This window comes from Eretmochelys imbricata, chromosome 23 (genome assembly GCF_965152235.1).
Source record: "Eretmochelys imbricata isolate rEreImb1 chromosome 23, rEreImb1.hap1, whole genome shotgun sequence".
Taxonomy (NCBI): Eukaryota; Metazoa; Chordata; order Testudines; family Cheloniidae; genus Eretmochelys; species Eretmochelys imbricata.
In genome coordinates, this window is record NC_135594.1 from 13,488,594 (window position 1) to 13,511,895 (window position 23,302).

General features: G+C 57.9%; 2 protein-coding genes across 2 annotated transcripts in view; one reads left to right on the forward strand and one right to left on the reverse strand.

Moving 5' to 3' along the window:
* Nucleotides 1-23,302, forward strand: part of LOC144279334 (alpha-1B-glycoprotein-like) — a 937,253-nt gene that overhangs the window by 151,928 nt on the left and 762,023 nt on the right. The gene's annotated exons all lie outside the window — the stretch shown is intronic.
* The window catches only part of LOC144279010 (alpha-1B-glycoprotein-like), a 78,925-nt gene that overhangs the window by 6,766 nt on the left and 48,857 nt on the right, over nucleotides 1-23,302 (reverse strand). Inside the window, 3 exon segments of the mRNA XM_077840425.1 lie at nucleotides 285-569; nucleotides 19,554-19,844; nucleotides 22,762-23,052. Of these exon segments, the coding sequence (XP_077696551.1) occupies nucleotides 285-569; nucleotides 19,554-19,844; nucleotides 22,762-23,052 (867 nt within the window).

Below are 23,302 nucleotides of genomic sequence, written 5' to 3' on the forward strand. Positions count from 1 at the left end.
TCAGTGGTTTGAGCATTGGCCTGCTAAACCCAAGGTTACGAGTTCAATCCTTAAGGGGGCCATTTTGGAATCTGGTGCAAAAATTGGGGATTTGGTCCTGCTTTCAGCAGGGGGTTGGACTAGATACCTCCTGAGCTCCCTTCCAACCCTGATATTCTATGATTCTATGATGGGCATCCCGTCAGGGCTCAGGGCAGAGCTGGCTCTGAGCGTCCCATTAGAACCGAGCCCCTGTGAGGGTCTGGCTGGGGCTGGGAATGGGAATGCCGAGCCGGGCCCCTCACCTCTCACCACCAGCTCCACGGGGTCGCTGGGGGACGATGCGGCGGCTGACCCCGATCTGCTGTGATAGGAGCAGCTGTAGCTCCCCCTGTCATCCCAGCTCACGTTGCTGATGGAAAACACAGCCTCAAACCCTTTCGGATCCACAGGTGGGAAATGGCGTCCCTCTTTATTCAGCACGAACCGCACGCCCTGGCGCTGCCCCCGACACCAGACGGACACGGCTTCCCCCAGGGAGACCCCCCCGCTGGGGCTCAGGGAGATGCTGGGTTTGGGGTAGCTGGGCTCTGCAGGGGGAAGCAGACAGACTGTGAGACGCAGACCCCGTCCCTCAGTCCTGGCGTCCATCCTCACCACGCGGCCTCAGTGGTGGGTCAGACCTGGCAGGCCTGGGGACGGGCTCCTGGATGCCTTTCCACAGTGGCCCAGAGTTTCCTCTGAGCCCTGGGCTAACAGCATGAGACATGGAGCAACCCCAGCCCCTGGGGGCCCAAAGCTCTGTCTCCTAGCAGGAGACAGGCTAGGCCAGTGTCATGGAGTCCCCGGGCCATGCTCTGGAACTGCTCCCCATGAAGCCAGGCAGGACTCTGGGGAAGTCTCCTCTCTGGGAGCAGCCTGTCTGCAGGACACACAGCTCCCCCGGCTCCACCTTCCTGGGTCTGACCTCGGAGCATTCAGCATCCTCTGCCCCTCCGTGCGCTTCCCACAGCGAGTCCGCTCAGGCAGGGATCCTGGGGAAGCCAGAGGGTCCTGCCCCCCAACTTCGCAGTCAGATGTAACTCTCAGCCAGCCAGTAAAACAGAAGGTTTATTAGACGACAGGAACATGGTCTAAAACAGCTTGTAGGTGCAGAGAACAGGACCCCTCAGCTGGGTCCATTTTGGGGGGCTGTGAGCCAGACAACCACGTCTGCCATTCACTCCATGTCCCCAGCCAGCCCCAAACTGAAACTCCCTCCTGCCCCTCCTCCCGCTTTGGGCTTTGTCACTTTCCGGGGCCAGGAGGGCACCTGAGTCCTTTGTTCTCCAGCCCTTTAGCTCTCACCTTGCAGGGGGGAAGGGCCCAGGCCATCAGTTGCCAGGAAACAGGGTGTCGGCCATTCTCTGTGTCCAGTCCCCTGCACACACCTGCCCTCTAGGGCTCTGCAATGATCACACACCCTTACCCCACCCCCTAGATACTTAAGAACTGCCTAGGGGAAACTGAGGCACCCCCACACCATTCAGAGGAACCATTAAGAACAATCCCACTTCATCACATCTCTCCCCCCTTCGAGATCGAACTGAGTGGGGTCACTTTAGCTGGTGACCTGGGGAAGTTTGAAACCACCAACGTTCCCATGGATGCTCCAGCACCTCTCCCATTCCTTGGTAGGAGTTACACCAGGCCCTTCCAGTTTCACGCCCTCCTTTAGGTCGGGGGTGGTCGATAGCACTCGCAGGCCACATGTGCGAAGGTTTATGCGGCCTCTGCCCTTTGGCCACCCCAAAACCCCACGGGGTCAAACTGGGATTGGGTCTTCTCCCCAACAAGCTGGCCAAACACAGCCACTTGGTTAGAGGACTCTTTAACTTTCTTAACAGCTTTCACTCCATCTGAGACCTTCTCAGAGCTATCCACACTAGATCCTTCAACAGGAAAGTCAGTGGATCCATTCACAACAGAAAATTGATGGCCTTTAGGAACTGAAACTTTCTTGATTAAATCACTTTCACACCCTTCAGTTGCAGTAAACTGCTTGCAAAGACTCCATGAGGATTCCTTTCCCGAGGGGCTTTTCTATGCAACAATTCACCCCTCACAGAAATTCTGCTCTTACCCTCTTCACCTAGGGCTTGCTCTAGAGCAACACTTTCCTGAGTAACAACAGACTCTTTCTGGGTCTCCCTTACATCCAGAATTACCTCTGGCCCATCCGGCAGATTCCTACACAATCCCCTTTCAGGCAAACTTACAGACTTCCTAGATAACAGGTCAGAAGCCTTCTCCTTCCCTTTGCCACACACAAGTTCAGGAATCTTTTCCTTCTTGCTACAGGTTTCCGCACCCTCAGTAGGTAACACAATCACATCACCTTCATGCTCTCCTTGTGCCCTGGCTAGGATCTCACCCTGATTAGACAGAGTTGCTACACCCTTTCCAACAACACACTAGCAACAGGCAAAATACAAGCACCAGAATTGTCTGGTCTCTGGGATTTTGCATAAACACTAACTGAATGCGACCTAGTTACAGGGCCATTCTCCTGAGCAGACACAAACTTAGGACCATTCCCTTCCTGGGCTTTAGCTGAATCCAGAACCAACTCTGAGACAACTGCACGACCCTCAACCATCACAGGCTGAAAGGCCCCTTCTGTCTGCTCCACAGACAAAGAGCCGGAGTCACATTCTCCTTTCCCAGACACACAGCTGGGGATCTCATTCCCCTTGTCCCAGCACACAAGGCTGGTCACAGACAACTGCTTGGAGATCAGGGTAGCTCCCTCCATAGGCAAGTCAATACCCCTGAAGGCACGTTTCCTTCACTGTCACAATTCTCCACCCAGGTAATAGGTAAGGTCCAGGGACACTCATCTTCCACTCTCCTCGCCTTCCCACCCTGCTGACTAGACACAGCCATCGGCTCACAACGCTGCCTAGGCTCATCCAGACTTTCTTTACCAAGCACCTTGCCGCTCCCCACAGATCCCCTGCCCAGCATGTGTCTCCCCCCACTCAGCTGGGGTCTCAGCTCCCACTGTGCTCAGCACTGCCCTTGCTGTCCCAGTGGGGGTAGGCAGTGAGCTCGCTGCTTTCCTCACTGCATCAGAGCCAGCCTAATGCCCCCGCCACCCCCCCGCCCCCGCTCCAGCATGCAAGAGGGGTGGGGAGCATCTCTCTGTCCCAGGCAGCCCCAGGGGTCTGGTGCGATGATGTCCGGGGAGTGTTGACCTGGGAATGTGCCCTGGGGATGGGAGACCTGAGAGCCTGTCACCTGAGCCAGGAGGGGGAGGGGGAGGTAACACCTCTGCCCAGGAATGTGGACAGAGGCTGCAGGAGGGAGCCTGCTGGGGGGGTTTAGTTTTCAGTTTGTGGCTGGGTGGAGGAATGCAGGGAACCCCAGGGCTGGGGTCTAAGCTCCCTGCTCCCCCAGAAGGACTCGACTGAGGGGTCCTGGGTGTACCCACAAGCTCTGTTTTGGACTGTGTTCCTGTTGTCCAATAAACCTTCTGTTTTACTGGCTGGCTGAGAGTCTCAGTGAATCCCTGGAAGAGGGGTGCAGGGCCTGGACTCCCCCACACTCCGTGACAACTGGTGGCAGAGGTGCGATGTACTGCACCCCATGGATGGCGCTTCCTGCAGTAAGTGACTGGGGAACAGTAAAACGAAGGAGGATTGACGGGGACCAGGTGTGCTGAAGATTCAGAGAGAGACGGTTTCAGGGGGCGGTTAACCCCTGGGGGTGTGTGACCAGAGAAGGACTTTTGCAGTAACAGGGTCCCCAGGGGATTGCAGTGAGCGGTCCCAGGGGCGGAGGAGTCTGAAGCTCGACCCTGGTAAGGAGGTGGTGACCTCAAAAAGGACTGGCATACGAGGGGTTTTTCCTGGAAACCGTAGAAAGCTGCCCAGGCCTGCGAGTGGCCAGCAGGGAGATGTACGCTAAACGCCTTAAGAGCGACCTGGTGGAGCTGTGTGGTGGAGCTGTGCATCCCTGGAGCGGAGGCGGCTGGAATGGGAGAGGGAGATGAAAATGAGGGAGCTGGAGGATCATGAAAAACAATGTCAACATGAGCAGGAGGAGAAGGAGTGGGAACTTCAGGAGAAGGAGCGGGAACATCAGGAGAAGGAGCGGGAGCGTCAGGAGAAGGGGAGGCAACGTAGGCATGAGCAGGAGGAGAAGGAGAAACAAAGACAGCATGAACTGGAGCTGGCCAGGCTGAGGAGCAGTGGGGCCCCGGCTGCAGTGAGTGAGGGGGGACCCAAGTCGGCAAGGAGCTTTGATAAGTGCTTCCTGGCTCAGCGGAAGGAGGGGGAGGACATAGATAGCTTCCTGACGGCCTTTAAGAATGCCTGCGAGCTGCACAGGGTTGACCCTGCAGACAGGCTCCAGTTTCTAACCCCCTTACTGGACCCCAAAGCCGTGGAGGTGTACAGCCGAATGACGGGACAGAGGCAGGGGACTATGAACTGTTCAAACAGGCCCTGCTCCGTGAGTTTGGGCTGACCCCCGAGATGTACCGGAGAAGGTTCCGGAGTCAGCGTAAAACGCCTGAGGTCACCTACCTACAACTGGTCAACCGGAAGAAGGGATATGCCCGCAAGTGGACAGCTGGGGCCCAAGCTAAAGAGGACCTGCTTGACCTAATCCTGCTGGAGCAACTGTATGAACAGTGCCCTTCCGACCTGAGGCTGTGGTTGGTGGACAAAAAGCTCGAGAACCCCCAGCACGCAGGGCAGCTGGCCGACGAGTTTGTGAACAGTCGGTCAGGGGGTAACCGGGAGGAGTCCCAAAAGAACAGCCCCCCCCGATGCAGAGAGAGAGTCACCAGGGGGCCTCCCAGCGGGGAAATAGGGAGAACCCCCTCCATAGGGGAACGCCTGGGGTCGGGCCCCTCCGACCCACTCGAGGGGACCAACGTGACCTGAGCTGCTATCACTGTGGCCAGAGAGGTCACGTACGGACCCATTGCCCCAGGCTCAGGGACAAACTGAGCAGACCCAACCTACCCAGGGTTAACTGGGTAGGGACTCAGCTGGACCAGGGGCAGATGACCCAGGCAAGGGGGGCTACCAGTTTACCACCTGCTCCGGAGGGAAGAGTACCCCAGGCCAGCTCCGCCAGAGGGCTGGAGGCTCTGGACTCAGGGTGCCCATCATAGAGGAGCCTTTCCAGAAGGTGGCCATGGACATCGTGGGGCCTCTCAGCAAGATGACCAGGTAAGGGAAGAAATACATTCTGGTGGTGGTAGATTGCACCACCCGCTACCCTGAGGCAGTGCCCTTAGCTTCCATTGAAGCAGACACCGTGGCAGATGCTCTCCTGACCATTTTCAGCTGAGTGGGGTTCCTCAAGGAAGTCTTGACAGACCAAGGGTCCAACTTCATGATGGCCCTGCTCCAGTGCTTGTGGGAGAAATGTGGGGTCCGGCACAACTGGGCCTCAGCTTATCACCCCCAATCCAATGGGGTTGTGGAGAGGTTCAACGGGACGCTAAAGATGATGCTGAAAACCTTTATGAACCAGCAACCGCAGGATTGAGACAAGTACTTACCTCACCTGCTGTTCGCGTATAGGGAGGTGCCCCAGGAGTCTACCAGATTTTCGCCTTTCGAACTGTTATATGGAAGGAGGGTGAGGGGGCCCCTGGACCTGATGAGAGACAAGTGGGAGGGGAAGACCACTCCCGATGGTGCATCAGTGGTGGAGTATGTCCTGATCTTCCGAGAGAGACTGGCTGAACTCATGGGCCTCTCCAGGGAGACTCTGGCCAGAGCCCAGAAGAAGCAGAAGGTCTGGTATGACCGCACGGCGCGAGCCCGTGCCTACGTCACCGGGGATCAAGTGATGGTTCTCATCCCCGTGAGAAAGAACAAACTACAGGCCGCCTGGGAGGGCCCTTTCAAGGTTTCAAGCAGCTCAGTGAGGTAAACTATGTGGTGGAGCTGTCGAACCGGGCGCACCACTACCGGGTGTACCATGTGAATATGATGAAGCCATATTATGACAGGGGGAATGTGGTGTTGACCGTGTGTGGACATTGGGAGGAGCAGGGAGATGACCCTTTAGTAGATCTATTCCCTGGGACCAGAGCTGGTTCCCCCCTGGAAACAATTCCCCTCTCGGATCAGCTAACCCCTGCCCAGCAAGCTGAGGACAGGGGGGTGCTGCATCCATACCAAAAAGGACGGGTCGGTCCGGTTCTGTGTGGACTATCGGAAACTCAATGCCATCACTGTATCTGATGCCTACCCCATGCCCAGGCCGGATGAGCTCCTAGACAAGCTGGGAGGAGCTTGGTACCTCACCACCATGGACCTTACAAAGGGCTACTGGCAAGTGCCGCTGGATGCAGATGCCCGGCTGAAATCGGCCTTTATCACCGCTCTGGGGCTCTATGAGTTCATGACCCTGCCTTTCAGCCTCAAGGGAGTGCCGGCCACCTTCCAGCGCCTGGTGGACCAGCTCCTGAGGGGGATGGAGAGTTTTGCCATGGCGTATATTGATGACATCTGTGTCTTTAGCCAGACCTGGGAGGACCACGTGTCCCAGGCTAGACAAGTGCTGGACCGAGTCCAGGGGGCTGGGCTGACTGTAAAAGTGGAGAAGTGCAAGGAGGGGATGGCGGAAGTATCTTACCTGGGCCATCGAGTGGGGAGTGGCCGCCTAAAGCCGGAACCAGCCAAGGTGGAGGTGATCAGAGATTGGCCCGCTCCCCACACCAAAAAGCAGGTCCAAGCCTTTATTGCGATGGCAGGATACTACCGAAGATTTGTGCCCCACTTTAGTGCCATAGCCACCCCCATCACTGAGCTATGCAAGAAGGGGAAGCCAGACAAGGTGGTCTGGACCGAGCAGTCCCAGAAGGCTTTCCGAGCGCTGAAGGAGGCTCTGGTCAGTGGCCCAGTTCTGGCAAACCCAGACTTTGACAAGCCCTTTGTGGTGTTCACCGACGCCTCAGACACGGGACTGGGAGCAGTGTTAATGCAGGAGGATGAAAAGGGGGAGAGACACCCCATCGTGTACCTAAGCAAGAAGTTGCTACCCCGGGAGCAACACTACGCGGCCATCGAGAAGGAGTGCCTGGCCATGGTGTGGGCCCTCAAGAAACTAGAGCTCTATCTCTTCGGGCGACACTTCACCGTCTACACCGACCACTCTCCCCTGACCTGGCTGCACCAGATGAAAGGAGCCAACGCCAAGCTCCTGAGATGGAGCCTGCTCCTGCAAGATTACAACATGTATGTGGTCCACGTGAAGGGAAGTGCCAACCTGATAGTGGATGCACTGTCCCGGAGAGGGGGCCCTGAACTTCCCCAGGTCACTGGTCACAGTGACCTCGCTCAGTTCAGTCTCGAAGGGGGGAGAGATGTGACGATGTGGGGCAGCAGGGAGGGGGGAGTGTTGACCTGGGAATGTGCCCTTGGGATGGGAGACCTGAGAGCCTGTCAGGTGAGCCAGGGGGGGTTGGGGCCAGGTGACACCTCTGCCCAGGAATGTGAAGACAGGCTGCAGGAGAGAGCCGGCTGGGTGGGTTTAGTTTCAGTTTGGGGCTGGGTGGAGGAACACAGGGGACCCCAGGGCTGGGGTCTAAGCTCCCTGCTCCCTCAGAAGGACTTGACTGAGGGGTCCTGGGGGTACCCACAAGCTCTGTTTTGGACTGTGTTCCTGTTGTCCAATAAACGTTCTGTTTTACCCTGCACCCCAACTTCGCAGTCAGACGTGACTCTCAGCCAGCCAGTAAAACAGAAGGTTTATTAGACGACAGGAACATGGTCTAAAACAGAGCTCGTAGGTGCAGAGAATGGGACCCCTCAGCTGGGTCCATTTTGGGGGGCAGTGAGCCAGAGAACCATATCTGCCTTTCACTCCATGTCCCCAGCCAGCCCCAAACTGAAACTCCCTCCAGCCCCGCCTCCTCTTCTGGGCTTTGTCCCTTTCCTGGGCCAGGAGAGCACCTGATTCCTTTGTTCTCCAACCCTTTAGCTCTCACCTTGCAGGGGGGAAGGGCCCAGGCCATCAGTTGCCAGGAAACAGGGTGTTGGCCATTCTCTGTGTCCAGACCCCTGCACACACCTGCCCTCTAGGGCTCTGCAATGATCACGCACCCTTACCCCACCACCTAGATACTTAAGAACTGCATAGGGGAAACTGAGGCACACCCACACTATTCAGACGAATGATTAAGAACAGTCCCGCTTCATCACAGCCAGTCTCCAGGGTCCGTTCACTCCCTGGATTCTCTTCTAGGAAGGCTGGGAGCCAGATTCTCTCCCCAGCTCTGGGAAGGGAGTGGGGTGACAGCAGGAGGGACGGGGTCCAGGACTCCTGGGTTCTGTGCACTGCACCACCCCTGACTTGTAGGGGACTGTACAAGTCTCTACTACACACTGAGGTTTATAACCTTCAGCTCCGCCCGTCACCCCCTAACTGATATGTCGGCTGGGAAAGGCCCCCCCTGCTCTGCAGCTCCCCGGCCGGGCGTCCTCTCTGCTAGGCCCAGGGCTTTAAGCAGAAAGAACTTCATGCCCGGGTACCAACCCTCACAGCGGATGGTGATGCTTCCCCTGAGCGCCACCACCGTGCTGGACCAGATGGTGGGCGTGAGAAATTCTCGCCCTGCTTTGAACAAGAGACAGGAGTTAAACAAGGGAGACACCCCACCCCTGCCTCCCTCCCGCCCCAGTTCAGTTCATCTGTCATTCAGCCTCTCTGGGAGTCTGTCCCCTACCAGGGATGGCACTGCCTGCCCCTGGGGACAGGGGGTTCACCCATACGTAGCTCAGGACCCAGCTGCATGAGAGATCACCTGTCCCCCCGGCCCCACCTAAGGCCAGCCAGGGAGTCTGACCAGTGGGCCCCCTGCAGCTCTGCCCCCCGCCTCGGGGTTGGAAATAGAGTCTGTGACCCGCGGGAGTCACACAAGACCCACCTTCCCCCAGGCCTTGGGAACAGGGAGCTGTGAGTGCAGGGTAGGAAGCGGTTGGGGGTGGATCTCGGGACAGGGGTGGATCTGGGGGGTTCTCCCCCATGGCTGCTCTGACCGGGAACCTTTCGGTTCCCCTGGGGATCTAGAGCCCACGGACAGGCCCTGTTAGCGTTTGTATGAACTGAAATAAATCCAGGTGTCCCCCCCGCCGATCCTCACAGCCTGGGAGGGGTAAAACTTTGAACCAGTGAACGGTTCAAATCCTGGCTTCTTTGTCAGAGCCTGGGAGCCAGATTCGGCTCCTAGTTACTCCATGGGGTCGGGGCACAGGAGAACTGTGACGGGTCTTCACAGGGCGAGTTTGGGTTGTGTTTTCGGGAAGGTTCAGGGCTCGATTCCTCTTTTCCCCACCCCACGCACCCCCTCCCCCATCCTTGATGTTACCACCCTCCCCACAACTGATACTCACCTCCCCACGCCCCGCTGTGCCCCGCCAGCCAACAGCCTGGAGAGAAAAGTGGTGTTAAGGGGTCACATCCCAGAGCAACTAGATCCTACACCCTGGTCTCAGATCCCCACCATGGCCACACGCCCTGGTCTCAGATCCCCCCCGCCCCGCATGGCCACACGCCCTGGCTGTCTTCGATACTCACTGAGGAGGATGACGGTGAGAGCAGACGCCATGATGGGGCAGTGGGGGGCCCCCCAGCGCTGCCACCAACACCGCAGTGTCCAGCTCCACCCAGCCTGAGGCCCGAGTGCGAGCGGAATGAGGAACTGCGCCGGGGGCTGCAGCCCCAGGAAGCCTGTTTTGCGCTCAGCCCCTTTCTTCCCCATCAGCCGGTTTCTCTGCAATCTCCTGCCCAAATCTAAAGCAGTCAGAGCAAAGCCAGCTCCCTGCAACACCCAGCAAACCACATTCCCTCCTGCAGCTGGGCTCCCAGCCCCACAGACACCGAGCCTCAGCTCCCTCGTTCTTGGGACCCTATTTACCCTGATGTTGCCGGCACCCAGTGCCGAGAGGCTGAACAACAGCTTGAGTGGTTCGTTACCCGGTGTGCTACACCCAATTATCACAACGGGGTGGAGAAGCAGAAAAGTTTATTTGCAGCTGCAAAAAGGTACAGGGAGAATAAAATCTCAAATCCTGCACAACAGAGCAGGAAGTTACACAGGCTTTTATACATCCTTTTTCTCAGCATACTTATCCAATAGCAAGCTGCCCCAAGTATCCATGTAGCCAGCCAATCCAGTTCCCAGCTAGTTCCCTGATTCTCTGTATCATTTGTTAAACTATACATAAAGCTGCTTTATTCAGCATTGTTCTTCCGTATCTCCCCTGTTTGGCCTTGCTTAGTTTCAGGCAGTCTGACTCTGCAACATATTGTTGCAGATTCTCAGCATAACTGCTGTGTGTGCCTCCAGGCGGGGGGGACAAGGACACTTGGGCCTAGTACGCAGAGCTGCTGCGAGTGCCTCCAGGCGGGAGGGGGGGCCAAGGACACCTGGGCCTAGGGCGAGGGGGTTTCATCGACACTCGTGGTCTTCCATCCCCTCGAGTTACCTAGTGGCCATGCCCCAGTGTTCCCAACACTGAGATCCCCAAGACTGGGGCCACCCCACAAGGAAGAACACTTTTGAAAACTGTGACGAACTCCCATCACACAGAGTCCAGTCTCTAGGGTCCATTCATTCCCTGGGTTCTTTGCTGGGAGGGCTGGGAGCCAACCCTCACAGCGGATGGTGACGCTTCCCCCGAGAGCCACCACCCTGCTGGGGCTCACCCAGATGGTGGGTTTGAGAAATTCTCACCCTGCTATCGACAAGAAACAGGAGTTAAACAGGGGAGACACAGCCCCCTGCTTCCCCTCCACCCCAATTCAGTCCATCCCTCGTTCAGCCTCTCTGGGAGTCTGTCCCCTACCCGGGTTGGCACTGCCTGCCCATGGGGCTCGGGGGCAGGGGGTTCACCCATATATAGCTCAGAACCCGGCTGTATGAGAGATCACCTGCCGCGCCCCACCCCACCTGAGGCCAGCCAGGGAGCCTGACCAGTGGCCCCCTGCAGCTCTGCCCCCCGCCCCAGGGTTGGAAATAGAGTCTGTGACCGGCGGGAGTCACACAAGACCCACCTTTCCCCAGGCCTTGCGAACGGGGGGCTGTGAGTGCAGGGGAGGGAGCTCTTGGGGGTGGATCTGGGGGGTTCTCCCCACGGCTGCACTGACCGTGAACGTGTCGGTTTCCCCTGCAGGAACAGAACCAGCGTCTGTCGGGGCGGGGGAAGGGGCTGAAACACCGACACAGGGATCGCCCCCCACTCTCTGCAACCAGTGGTGGATCAGCCACTGGGCCTATGGGGCCTGTGTTCCCAGGGGCCCTGGCCAAGTGGGGGCCCCTGGAGCCAGGGGCGGCTCTACCAATTTTGCCACCCCAAGCAGTCGCTGCCGAATTGCCACCGAGCCCGAAGAGCGGCGGAGCTGCTGCCCTCACTCCCCACTGGGCCCCTGGCCGGGGTGTGGGGACAGAGCTTCTCCGGTCTTGGGGCCGCAGTTGGGGGGTGTCATGGAGTCCCCAGGTGATGCGCTGGAACTGCTCCCTACGAAGCCAGGCAGGACTCTGGGGAAGTCTCCTCTCTGGGAGCAGCCTGTCTGCAGGACACACAGCTCCCCCGGCTCCACCTTCCTGGGTCTGACCTCGGAGCATTCAGCCTCCTCTGCCCCTCCGTGCGCTTTCCACAGCGAGTCTGCCCACGCGGGGTCCTCCGGGCTTTGTCCCTTTCGGTGCCAGGAGGGCACCGGATTCCTTTGTTCTCCAACCCTTTAGCTCTCACCTTGCAGGGGGGAAGGGCCAGGCCCTCAGGTGCCAGGAAACAGGGTGTCGGCCCTTCTCTGTGTTCAGACCCCTGCACACACCTGCCCTCTAGGGCTCTGCAAGGATCATACACCCTTATCCCACCACCTAGATACTTAAGAACTGCATAGGGGAAACTGAGGCGCCCCCACACTATTCAGAGGAAACATTAAGAACTGTCCTGCTTCGTCACATCTCTCCCCCCTTCGAGATCGAACTGAGCGGGGTCACTTTAGCTGGTGACCTGGGGAAGTTCGAAACCACCAATGTTCCCATGGATGCCCCAGCATCTCTCCCATTCCTTGGTGGGAGTTACACCAGGCCCTTCCAGTTTCACACCCTCCCTTAGGTCGGGGGTGGTCGATAGCACTCGCAGGCCGCATGTAGGAAGGTTTATGTGGCCCGTGCCCTTTGGCCACCCCAAAACCCCAGGGGGTCAAAGTGGGATTGGGTCTTCTCCCAGCGCTCCAGTCTGGAGGGCTGCAATTCGGGCTCTCTTGGTTAAGAGCCCCCATCTTGACCTGGGCCACATACTGTTTACTTACAGAACTAGCATGGAAACATTCCTCTCTAAACAACCTTGTCTCCCCAACAAGCTGGCCAAACACAGCCACTTGGTTAGAGGACTGTTTAACTTTCTTAACAGCTTTCACTCCATCTGAGACCTTCTCAAAGCTCTCCACACATCTTTCAACAGGAAAGTCAGTGGATCCATTCACAACAGAAAATTTCTGGCTGTTAAGAACTGAAACTTTACGAGTTTAAAGTTTCACGAGGTGATGGGAGAGGGAGTTTGTTGGTACAGGGGACCCGCGAGGGAACTTGGGACCCCGGCTAATGGCCTGGAGAATGGAGACCCCAGCGACTGGTGACCGGGAGGCCCAGCTCAGGAGTCACAGCTGGGTCTGGCCAGTGGGAGGACAATGGGCTGAGGAGAGAGGACCCTGGTAACCGGACCAGCCGGTTCCAGCCAGAGGGGCCAGAGGACAGAAGAGGGGAGAGGAGGCCCAGGTGACCCTGTTTATCTGGAGAGAAGACAATGGACAGAGGCGGGCTTCTGGCCGGTGAGATCAGATGCCCAGTTATGAAGCAGGGGGGCTCGGGGCTGGAGGGAGGGAGCAGGCAGAGCCCACCTGGATGCAGGGCAGACTGGGATGTGCTGTGCTGAGGGAGGCCAGGCCTGAGGCCCGGAGAGTTTCCTGTGCTGCGTTCAGATGCTCAATAAACCCTCCTGTGTTACGCTGGCTGAGAGTCGCTCCGGGCTAGAGATCAGGGGGGCATTATTCCCTCTGGGAGTGGAGGCCCCAGGGCTCCAGACCGAGTGGACTCCCTGCAGGGACCCATGGCAGAGACAGACGTGCTAAGGCTCAGAGAGGTGCAGTTCTAGGAGGCAGAGGGGCCTAACCCCTGAGAGAGTGTCGACCCCCGAGAAGGGCTGTTGCACTAAAGGGGGTTCCCCCCAGGGACCGCACGGCCAAGAGTGGGCACCCCCTGGGAGTCCATGACAGGCCTCAATACCCCTGCTGCACTAGGGGGTGCTATGCTGCAGGGGAAGGGGCTAAGTAGAGGGGCAGTCTCCTCTGGCCGTCACTGCTGGCCCTGATACCCCAGTGCACTGCTTGGGGGGCGCTGTGCTGCAGGGAGTGGGGGCAGAGGTCACTAGGGGGCTCTCCCCTGGCCGTCAGTGCTGGCCCCAGTGCTAAGTAAAGTCCTGCAGAGAGAAATCCTACAAAACCCTGTGCAACAATTACAGCCGTGGCCATCTTCACATCCTCCCCGGTGTTCTTCGCTCCGATGGGACTCTCAGTAGACAAGCGTCGCTAGCGGGATGGTTCCTGCTGGGGTTTCCCTTGGGTCTTCCCTCTTTGATATTGTAGCTCTGACTACAGCTAACACATAAGAACGGCCACACTGGGTCAGACCAAAGGTCCATCTAGCCCAGTATCCTGTCTGCTGACATTGGCCAGTGCCAGGTGCCCCAGAGGGAATGAACAGAACAGGGAACCATCAAGTGATCCATCCTCTGTCGTCCTCCCAGCAAACAGAGGCTCGGGACACCATCCCTGCCCATCCTGGCTAATAGCCATTGATTGACGTAACCTCCATGAACTTATCTAGTTCTTTTTTGAACCCTGTTATAATCTTGGCTTTCACAACATCCTGTGGCAAGGAGTTCCACAGGCTGACTGTGCATTGGGTGAAGAAATACTTCCTCTTGTTTGTTTTAAACCTGCTGATTATTAATTTCATTGGTTCTTGTTTCATGAGAAGGAGTAAACAACACTTCCTTCTTTACTTCCTCCACACCAGTCATGATTTTATAGACCCCGACCAGATCCTCCGTTAGTTGTCTCTTTTCCAAGCTGAAAAGTTTTAATTTCTCCTCATACAGAAGCCGTTCCAGACCCCTAATCATTTTTGTTGCCCTTTTCTGAACCTTTTCCAATTCCAATCTTTTTAAGATGGGGTGACCACATCTGCACCCAGTATTCAAGGTGTGGGCGTACCATGGATTTATAGAGAGGCAATATGATATTTTCTGTCTTATCATCTATCCCTTTCTTAATGATGTCCAACCTTCTGCTGGCTTTTTTGACTGTCGCTGCACACTGAGTGGAAGTTTTCAGAGAACTCTCCACACTGACTCCCAGATCTCTCTCTTGCCTGGTAACAACTAATTGAGGCCCCATCGTTGTATATGTAGAGCTGGGATGATGCTTTCCAACGTGCATCACTTTACATTGATCAACATTGAATTTCATCTGCCAGTTTGTTGCCCAGTCACCCACTTTCGGGAGATCCCTTTGTAGCTCTTGGCAGTCTGCCTGCGACTTAACTAACTTGAGTAGTTTTGTATCATCTGCAAATTTTGCCACCTCACCGTTTATGCATGAAGGTGTGTCACGCACTCACAGGTCCCTGCAAGCTCTCTTGGCTCTGTAGGATCCCGGGAGGAACTCCCCTCCGTCAGACAGCCCTTCTCGGGGTCCACTCTCTGTTGGGGGCTAAGCCCTGGGTTCCACCGTCTCCTGGAACTGCACCTCTCAGAGCCTCCAGCCCGCCTGGCTCTCACCATGAGCCTCCCCCAGGGACTCTCAGCTGGCATAAAACAGGAGGGTTTATTGAATGCCTGGACAAAGCCCAGGCAGTTGTCAGGGGCTCGGGCCTGGCCAGCCTCAGCACCGTCCAGTTGGTCTCTCCCAGTCCAGGTGGGTCTGTCCCAGTCCAGGTGCAGCCAGACCCCTCTTTGTCCCCAGTACAGAAGTGACTTCCTTCCAGCTGACCCCCCTATATCACCTTCCCCACAGCCCCACCTCCACCCTTTGTCTTCCTTCTGGGAAAACAGATAGCTGGGGCCTTCTCTCTTCTGTCCTTTGTCCTCCCACTGGCCAGAACTGGCTGGCTCCCAACACAGGCTGGGCCACCAGGTCACCGGTTGCTAAGTTCTATCATGTCCAGGCCATTGTCCGGGGTCCAGGCTGCTGGGCGAGGCCACACCTGGCCCTCTGCACCAGCAAACCCCCTCTCCCACCACCTCATTACACACGCCGCACACAGGGGAAACTGAGGCACGCACAGTACTCATGCACAACACTAAGAAAATCCCCTGCTTCGTCACAAGGCGTCAACCCACTTTTCCTTAACTGCACTTCCACACACCATGATTATTTGTCTGCCCCATTTTTCTTAGGTTGTTTGTAGTTCCTTTTTGTCTCACGCGCAGCTGTGCATGGCAGGTACCCTGCAGTCAGGACAGACATTGTCCCATAACCTCACCTGTTGGCACATCTTATGCAGTAACCTTTGGTCTCAGCGGTTATTGCTAGGTCACTCAATCATCTAAAGCCTCTGGCCTAGTCTGGCGAAGCTAAAATCGTACAGGTCTCAATCCTATACTGCGCTAATCCTGCAACTCCAGTCGAAGGAGCATCCGTTGATTGTATAGGAAATAGCACATCCATTGGCCGTACCATCACATAATACACTGAGAAACGGAGGATAAAATGAAGGCTCCACACATAATCGGGGTGTAGTGAGCAGAGCGGCCTCCCTCTGGACTTGAGAGCGAGGGACCACTATGTTCCCCCCTGGTGGGTGGAGCCAAATGTGCCCCGCCCCCTTCCCAGAAGTACCGGGGCGCGGCAGGAAGTATAAAGGGAGGGCCCTGCAGGGGATGGAGGCAGATGTCTCCAGCCTGCTGCTGAATGCAGAGCTGACTCTGTGCAGTGCCCTGCCCTGCCCCCGGGGGAAACCAACCCTGGAGACGTGGTGCCAGGACTGTCGTCCGCAGTGTATCCCATGGAGACAAAGGACCCCTGGACCGCGGAACCCCCCCGAAGGCTGTGGTAGGAAGTAGCCAACGGACACCAGACTTTCGTCCGGTTTTGTCGCTGGAGCACAGGCTGGTGTGTTTGGGTAGGATCCCCACTGACCCAGTTGTGGCACTTCATATTCTCCATCGGGATATGCTTTTGATATGAATATGGCATTACTAAGTTGTATTTTATGCAAGATGGGTCATGTAAGATATCATTGGAAAGGTTATGATTTACTGAATGTGATTATCCTGTTTGTATGCATGGATCATTTCTGTATCAGTCAATATTCCTAACTTTAATGTACCAATTACAAAAATGTTTGCACCTGAGGAACGCCCACGCCATGAATCTGGCTGGTTGGTCAATGAACCATTGGGGGAACAATAGGATTTTGAAGATGCTAATCTCCCACCATCCTCAGATGTTTCCTGGGATGCTCCAAACCACCTTTGACTCACGGCTGCTTTGACACGACAGGGTCATGTGATCATGTCACCTGGTACTAGACTCCATCTTGGACAGATAGTAGTTTTCCACTTGTAGGAGGTGGGGATCAAACTGGGAAACAAAGGATTCCCGCCTTATGTAAATCCTATTTAAGGCTGGGGAGTGAGATAATCAGGGTTGGTTCTTCACTGAATCCCTGCCCAAGCTGACTGCTGAAAACACCTAAAACTGAGCTGGGGAAGAAAGGACTAAACCCAGGCTAGAAGGTGTCTGGACTGTGAAAGGAATACCTGGAGCTTCAAGTTTGTCTTCAAGAAACTCTGCAACTTGCTTAAAACAACATTTAGGGTGAGAAATTACTGCTTGTAACCAGTTTCTATCATGTATTAAACTATAGTTTGCATGTTTGTTTTATTTGCTCAGTAATCTGCCTTTGATCTGTTTGCTATCATTTATAATCACTTAAAATCTATCCTTTGTAGTTAATAAACTTGTTTTGTTTTCTCAAAACCCAGTTTGTGGAACTCATTACTGGGGGGTGGGGGGACAAAGCTGTGCATATCTTCCTCCACATTGAGGGAGGAGGCAAATTTCAATTAGCTTACGCAGTACAGTTCTCTGTGCAGTGCAAGACAATACAATTTTGGGTTTGCACCCTGAGAGGGTGTGCACTTGAGTGCAGGTCAATTCCTTAGCTGAAAGCTTTCCCATGAAGGGCTGGTTTCTGTGTCTGTGTCTTTCCGCAGCTGGTGTGTCCCTACCTGTGTGTGTATGTGCTGGAGAAGGCTTGAGGGCCTGGCTCTGCAGGACAGGGTGAGGAAGCCCAGGCTGGTGGAACGGGTGGGCTCTGTGGTACCCCAGTACATCAGGTGGCATCCCCGGAGTGGTGCGGAGGGAGACTTTGAACGGGGGAACACACGCGCCCTGACCTGGCCGCAGGGCCGAGTAACGAAGAGGCAGCAGAAGCTGCTGGAGCAAGAGAGAGAGAGAGGCGGAGGGACGGCAGGCAGCCGCGGGAAGGGGCGTCGAGCCGTTCCCCCGAACGGCCAGCAGGAGGCGCCAGCCGCGTGGCGCGTGGAGCACCCCGTCACCGAACTGTTCCAAAGCCGACAGAGGTGCTGCACGTAGGGAAGAAAAACCAAGCGCAGCAGGGCAGGCTGGGGGCGAACGGGCCTGGCAGCAGCACGGCGGAGACGGATCGGGGACTTGGGGTGGATCACGCCCTCAGCATGAGGCAGCCACGCGATGCCGTTGCAAAACAAAAAGCAAAGGCAGCTTTAGGCTGTATTAAGAGAGGGGCAGCGTGCGAGTCCCGGGCGGTGAGAGTCCCGCTCTGGTCGGCGCTGGGCAGGCCGGGAGTGCTGCATCCAGCTCCGGTCACCTAGGGCGCCCCCCTCGGGCGGCTGTAATAGGCCTCGGCCAGGATCAGCCCCAGGACGAGCAGGACCATGGCGCTCAGCACCAGGTGGGCGATGTTGGCCTGGGTGAAATCCGGGCGCCCCGGGGGGCCTGCTGTGGGGGGAAGGGAAGAGTCACTCGGCAGCTCGGACCAGGAGATCAGCAGCTCGCGCTGCCCCGGGAGCGGAGCCGCCAACCCACCCGTCCGACAGGTCTGGCTCTGGGGCCTCAGCTCGCTCTCCCCACCCTCACTCACTCGCTCATTTTCAGGGGGTTGGGGTGCGGGAGGGGGTGAAGGCTCCGGCAGGGGGGCGGGCTCTGGGTGGAGCCAGGGATGAGGGGTGGGGCTGAGGGGTTGGGAGTGTGGCAGGGGGCTCTGGGCTGGGGCAGGGGGTTGGGACACAGACGGTGGTGCGGGGTGTGGGCTCTGGGTGGGAGTTTAGGTCGGGGGGGGCTCAGGGCTGGGGCAGGGGATTGGGGCATAACAGGGGGTTCGGGGTGCAGGCCTCAGGTGGCGCTTACCTCAGGCGTCTCCTGGGAAGTGACCAGCCTGTCTGGGAGCTGGAGGGGCAGCCAGGGGGTTCTGCGCGCTGCCCCTGCCCACAGGTGCTGCCCCTTGCAGCTCCCATTGGCTGCGCTTCCTGGCCAATGGGAGCTGCGGAGACGGCGCTTGGGGCGGGGCCAGGGCGCAGAGCTCCTGTGGCCACCCTGCGCCTCGGAGCCGGAGGGAGATGCCGGCTGCTTCCCGAGAGCCGCGCAGAGCCACAGCAGCCAGGGACCCTGCCAGCCCCGCGGTGCCGCCAACCGGACTTTTAACTGTCCCGCCAGGGTCCCTTTGCAACCGGGTGTTCGGGTCAAAAACCGGACACCTGGCAACCCTAGCCCCAGGACCCGCCTGGGCACCCAGCTCGTCCCAACTCCAAAGCCAGGACTCCCAGATCCTGTCCTCTCTTGGGATCCCCCAGTCGCTTCCAGGCAGCAACCTATAGGACAGGAGGTGCCGGAGGAGCTGGGGGTCTGGTGGGGAGGGAGGTGCAGGGGCTTCCGTGCCCCCTGGTGTCACTTGCCCCATCCTGCCCAACCAGCCTCAACCCCCGGGGGCAGCTCCTTGGGCAGCATGAGCCTTCCAGGGCTGGTTTGATGGTGATTCCCCCCCGGCCCTGGTACCTGGCCCCGAGCAGCCTGGGTGGGTGGAAGCCAGGGACACTCCAGGCTGGGTTGGGTCAGTTCCCCCTGAGGGAATCGAACCAGTGTCTGTCAGGTCGGGGGGACGGGCTGAAACAGTGACAGTGATTGCCCCCCCTTCCTCCACAACTCAGCTTCAATCGTCACTGTCATTCATGGGGGGGGGGGCGGGCAGTGCCGGCTCAGAAGCCCCTGGGCCCCGACTCCTCTGTGTGTCCCCAGAGTGGAGACAGCCATCTGGGGCCCAGGATCCACCCTCAGCCTCAAATCTCCAGGGGCTGCTGCTCCCCCTGGCCAGGGAACCCCGCAGTGATCCCCGGCCGGGGGTCCCCTCTGCTGGGCTCAGGGCAGAGCCTGGCTCTGAGCGCCCCGTGAGTGCCAAGCTGCCGAGGGTCCGGCTGGGGGTGGGGCTGGGAGCGGGGACGCCGGGCCGGACCCCTCACCTGCTACCACCAGCTCCACGGGGTGGCTGGGCTGCGAGGAGACGAAGGGATCTGATCGGGGCCGGTAGCTGCAGCTGTAGCTCCCTCCGTGCTGCCGGCCCACGGTGGGGATGCAGAACTCGGCCCCGTCCCCAGCAGGGTCCATGTGTCGCGGCGGGTTCAGGTCTCCAGCCTTGTGCAGGAAGAACCTCACGTCCCGGCTCTGCCCCTGACACCGGATGGTGACGTTTGCCCCTGGGGCGGTGACCCTGGTGGGGCTCAGAGAGATGGAGGGTCTGGGCAGGCTGGGATCTGCGCACAGGAGACAGGCTGTGAGAGCCAGACCCGGGCACCCACCCAGCCCCGGCCTCCCTGGCAGGCCCCAGCCACGGGCGGATCCAGGGCCCCGGGCAGAGATTCTCTCCCAGATCCCAGAGTCCCCGGCCCAGAATCCCGGCCCTGCGAGCTGGGCTCCCGGCCCCACAGACACCGAGCCGCGGCTCCCTAGTGCTTGGGGTCCTCATATGCCGTGTGTGAACCCTGCCTCGTTCACTGCGTCCGGCCCACCCTGGACACGCAGCGACTCACGGGCTGGTCTCTGGCGCCCGGCACCGCAGGCCCCGGGGTTGCCGGAGTCGTTTGCAGCAGGAAAGTCTGGCTGAAAAGGGAACCTGGCAGTGACGCTGACCGGACCCGACGTCTGATTCCTGCAGTGACCGGCCTGTGCCACCAGGGGGCGGGAAGAGCAGCGGCTGCTGGAGCCTGGAGGAGCCGTGGAGCCACTGAGCAGGGGCCCTGCCCCACGCCCTGCCCACCTCATCCCACTCCCCTCCCCCCGACCCCTGGAGAGCGGCTCCCCCTCCCCCGCCCTGCCCCCCTCCCCCCACTCCCCTCCCCCCCACCCCTGGAGAGCGGTTCCCCCTCCCCCGCCCTGCCCCCCTCACCCCACTCCCCTCCCCCCCCACCCCTGGAGAGCGGTTCCCCCTCCCCCGCCCTGCCCCCCTCACCCCCACCCCTGGAGAGCGGCTCCCCCTCCCGCCACTCTCCTCACCCCCACCCCTGGAGAGTGGCTCCCCCTCCCCCACCCTGCCCCACTCACCCCCACCTCTGGTGCACGGCTCACCTGGCAGGAGGAGGGTGGTGGAGAGAGCAGCGAGCAATGGTCAAAGGGGGGGAAGAGGGGCAGGGGGCTGAGCCCCACACAGGAAGAGAGTCACCCTCCCAGCCCCCCAGGAGGCAGGGAGGGGTCTTTATCCCCATTCTACAGAGGGGAAACTGAGGCACAGACAGATTAACTTTTCTTAGTGAGCTCCCAGGGGCAGTGACTGTCTCTTCACTCTGTGTTTATGCAGCTGTAGCCAGACAGCCAGCCCCCCCCCCCCCTCAGACCAGCATTGCTGGAAACACAGGAGGAAGCCGGAACAGGGCACTTAACATATATTCCAGCACAGCCTTTGAAGCTGTGAAAGCACAGGTGTGCTGCTACAATGTGCCTCTGGGAACAGATACAACGATTAAGCTCACAGCAGGCAGAGGCCCTGTGACAGACATGGCTCTTCTTAGCCCCTACTAAATAGCGTGATGCACACACACCAACATCCTAGTTGGGAAAATATTTACCCTGATAAAAGAAATGTCCAGTAGTCAACACTTATTGTTTCTCTCCCTTGCAAGTGTAAACTACTCTTGCGAAAGCTGGCGTCACCCAGACAGACCAGCCTCAATTTGGCATAAGAAAGGAGAAAGAGAATAAAGGAGTACAGAGGTATAAGTAGGGGACCTACAGCACCATGATTTTTTGAGTGCTTTTCACTATCTATCTGCTGGTCAGATAAGTGACAGCCTCCCAAGGCTTCTGCAGCTAAGAGGGTCCCTACGCCTTGTCCCTTATTCGTCTTTCCGCGGAATTGAGTGACCGATCCTGGCTTGGCACCGCTGGAATCGAGAGATGCAAGGAGGGTAAGAAGCACCCACACCTGATCTCCTATCTTTAGTGTACACATATTTTGAAATAGAGCTCTATACTTTGTTTTCTTTCTTTGGGATTGTGGCTTCAGTTTTGTAACTTGTTTGTGTGTGTAACATCTCTACATTTAAATAAGTAGGCACTAGCAATTTTGTAACCACATGATTAGAATCTAGCTTAATAAATTTTGGTAACCATTTATGCATAAGCCTGACTTGTTTTCTCTGGTTTACTGTAAAGCAGCCAACACAATTAAAGAACCTCAGCCGTTTTGGCTCTAAAGCCTGGCCATTAGGTGAGAGTACTAAGAGCCTAGCGTTGAGTTGTGCCGCCTCCACGGGGCAAACTCTTGGGGCACCTGTCAGTCAATCCTGGCTGCCCGCTGCGAAGGAGCTCTGAGCTCTAGCAGTTAAAGTCACGGGTGTGGAGAGGCTCTTAGTGCTGCCATTGGGGCACCTGTCAGTCAGTATTGACTGCCCGCTGCAAAGGAGCTCTGAGCTCTAGCAGTTAAAGTCACGGGTGGTTAGGACCTTGGGGCATCTGTCAGCCTAGCCCGGGCTGCCCGCCGCGAAGGGACAGTGCGTCCTAGCGGTTAAAGTCACGGATGGTATAAACGGGCATAGCTGGCACCTCACCAAACATCCTTGGCCGTCGGCTAACAGCAGCGCCAGGCACAAAGGGGCCTTGATCATGGCTGGGGCCCTACATGCTCCCCCAACACAAGGGATCCAGCGCTACTGAGGCCAGTGTTTGCAGAGGTCTCCAATAACTGGGGGTGTCTCGGTTTGTGGGCGCTCGGCCTCAGATCCCCCAAGATTGAGTCCCCCCAACAAGGAAGGACACTTTTGGAAACTGCGATGTGCTCCCATCACACAGCGTCTGTGGCCGCGCCAGGAGCTGGGCCAGATCTCCTGGGTCCATGCCCAGCGCCGTGTCCACTGAGCCACCGCTTCTCCTGCAGCCTCTGCCTCATTCAGCTCCAGCCGGGGCACTGCCTGCGGCAGGGCCTGGAGAACAGAGGGGAGGGGATCACGGGATTAAATAGCAACTCACGGCTTCTACCCACAAGGGGCAGCGTTAAAGTCGCCTCCCTGCCCCGAGTCTCCAGGGGCTGCTGCTCCTCCCTGATTCGGGAAACCCCCAGTGACTCCATCCCTGCTCCGCGGCCACGCATCCCCTCTGCAGGGTCAGGGCTCACGGAGACCCCCTGGGGCCTCGCTGGGTGTGGGGCTGGGAGCTGAGGTGCCAGGCTGGGCCCCTCACCTGCTACAATGATCTGCACAGGGTCGCTGGGCTCCGAGAAGGCAGCTGATCCTGTTCTGTAGGCACAACGACAGGTGTAGCTGCCCCCGTGTTCCCGTCTGGCGCTGGGGATGGGAAATTCAGCCACATAACTAGCCGGGTCCGTGTACCTCAGATGGTTCCCGTCTCCATCCTTGTAGAGGAGGAACCTCATGCCCAGGTGCTGATGCCAACACCGGATGGTGACGTTTCCCCCCACGGGGATCACCCCACCGGGGCTGATGGAGATGGAGGGTTTGGGGAGGAACCCCTCTGGATTCACAAACAAACAGGCAGTAAGTGGGGGTGACACAAACCGCGTCCGTCTGGTGCAATCCTCTGCCCGTCTGTCGCTCCAGCGTTTCACCCCAGCCCCGCCTGTCCCTGCGGTGCAGGCCCGGTCCCGGGACTCACAGCCGGGGAGAGACACAGCAGGGGGAAAGAAGATTTCCAGTCTCTGATTCCTTTAGTTCTGCAGGGTCAATTCAGCCCGGCCCCTGCTGCAGTCAGGGGTCACTCCGGA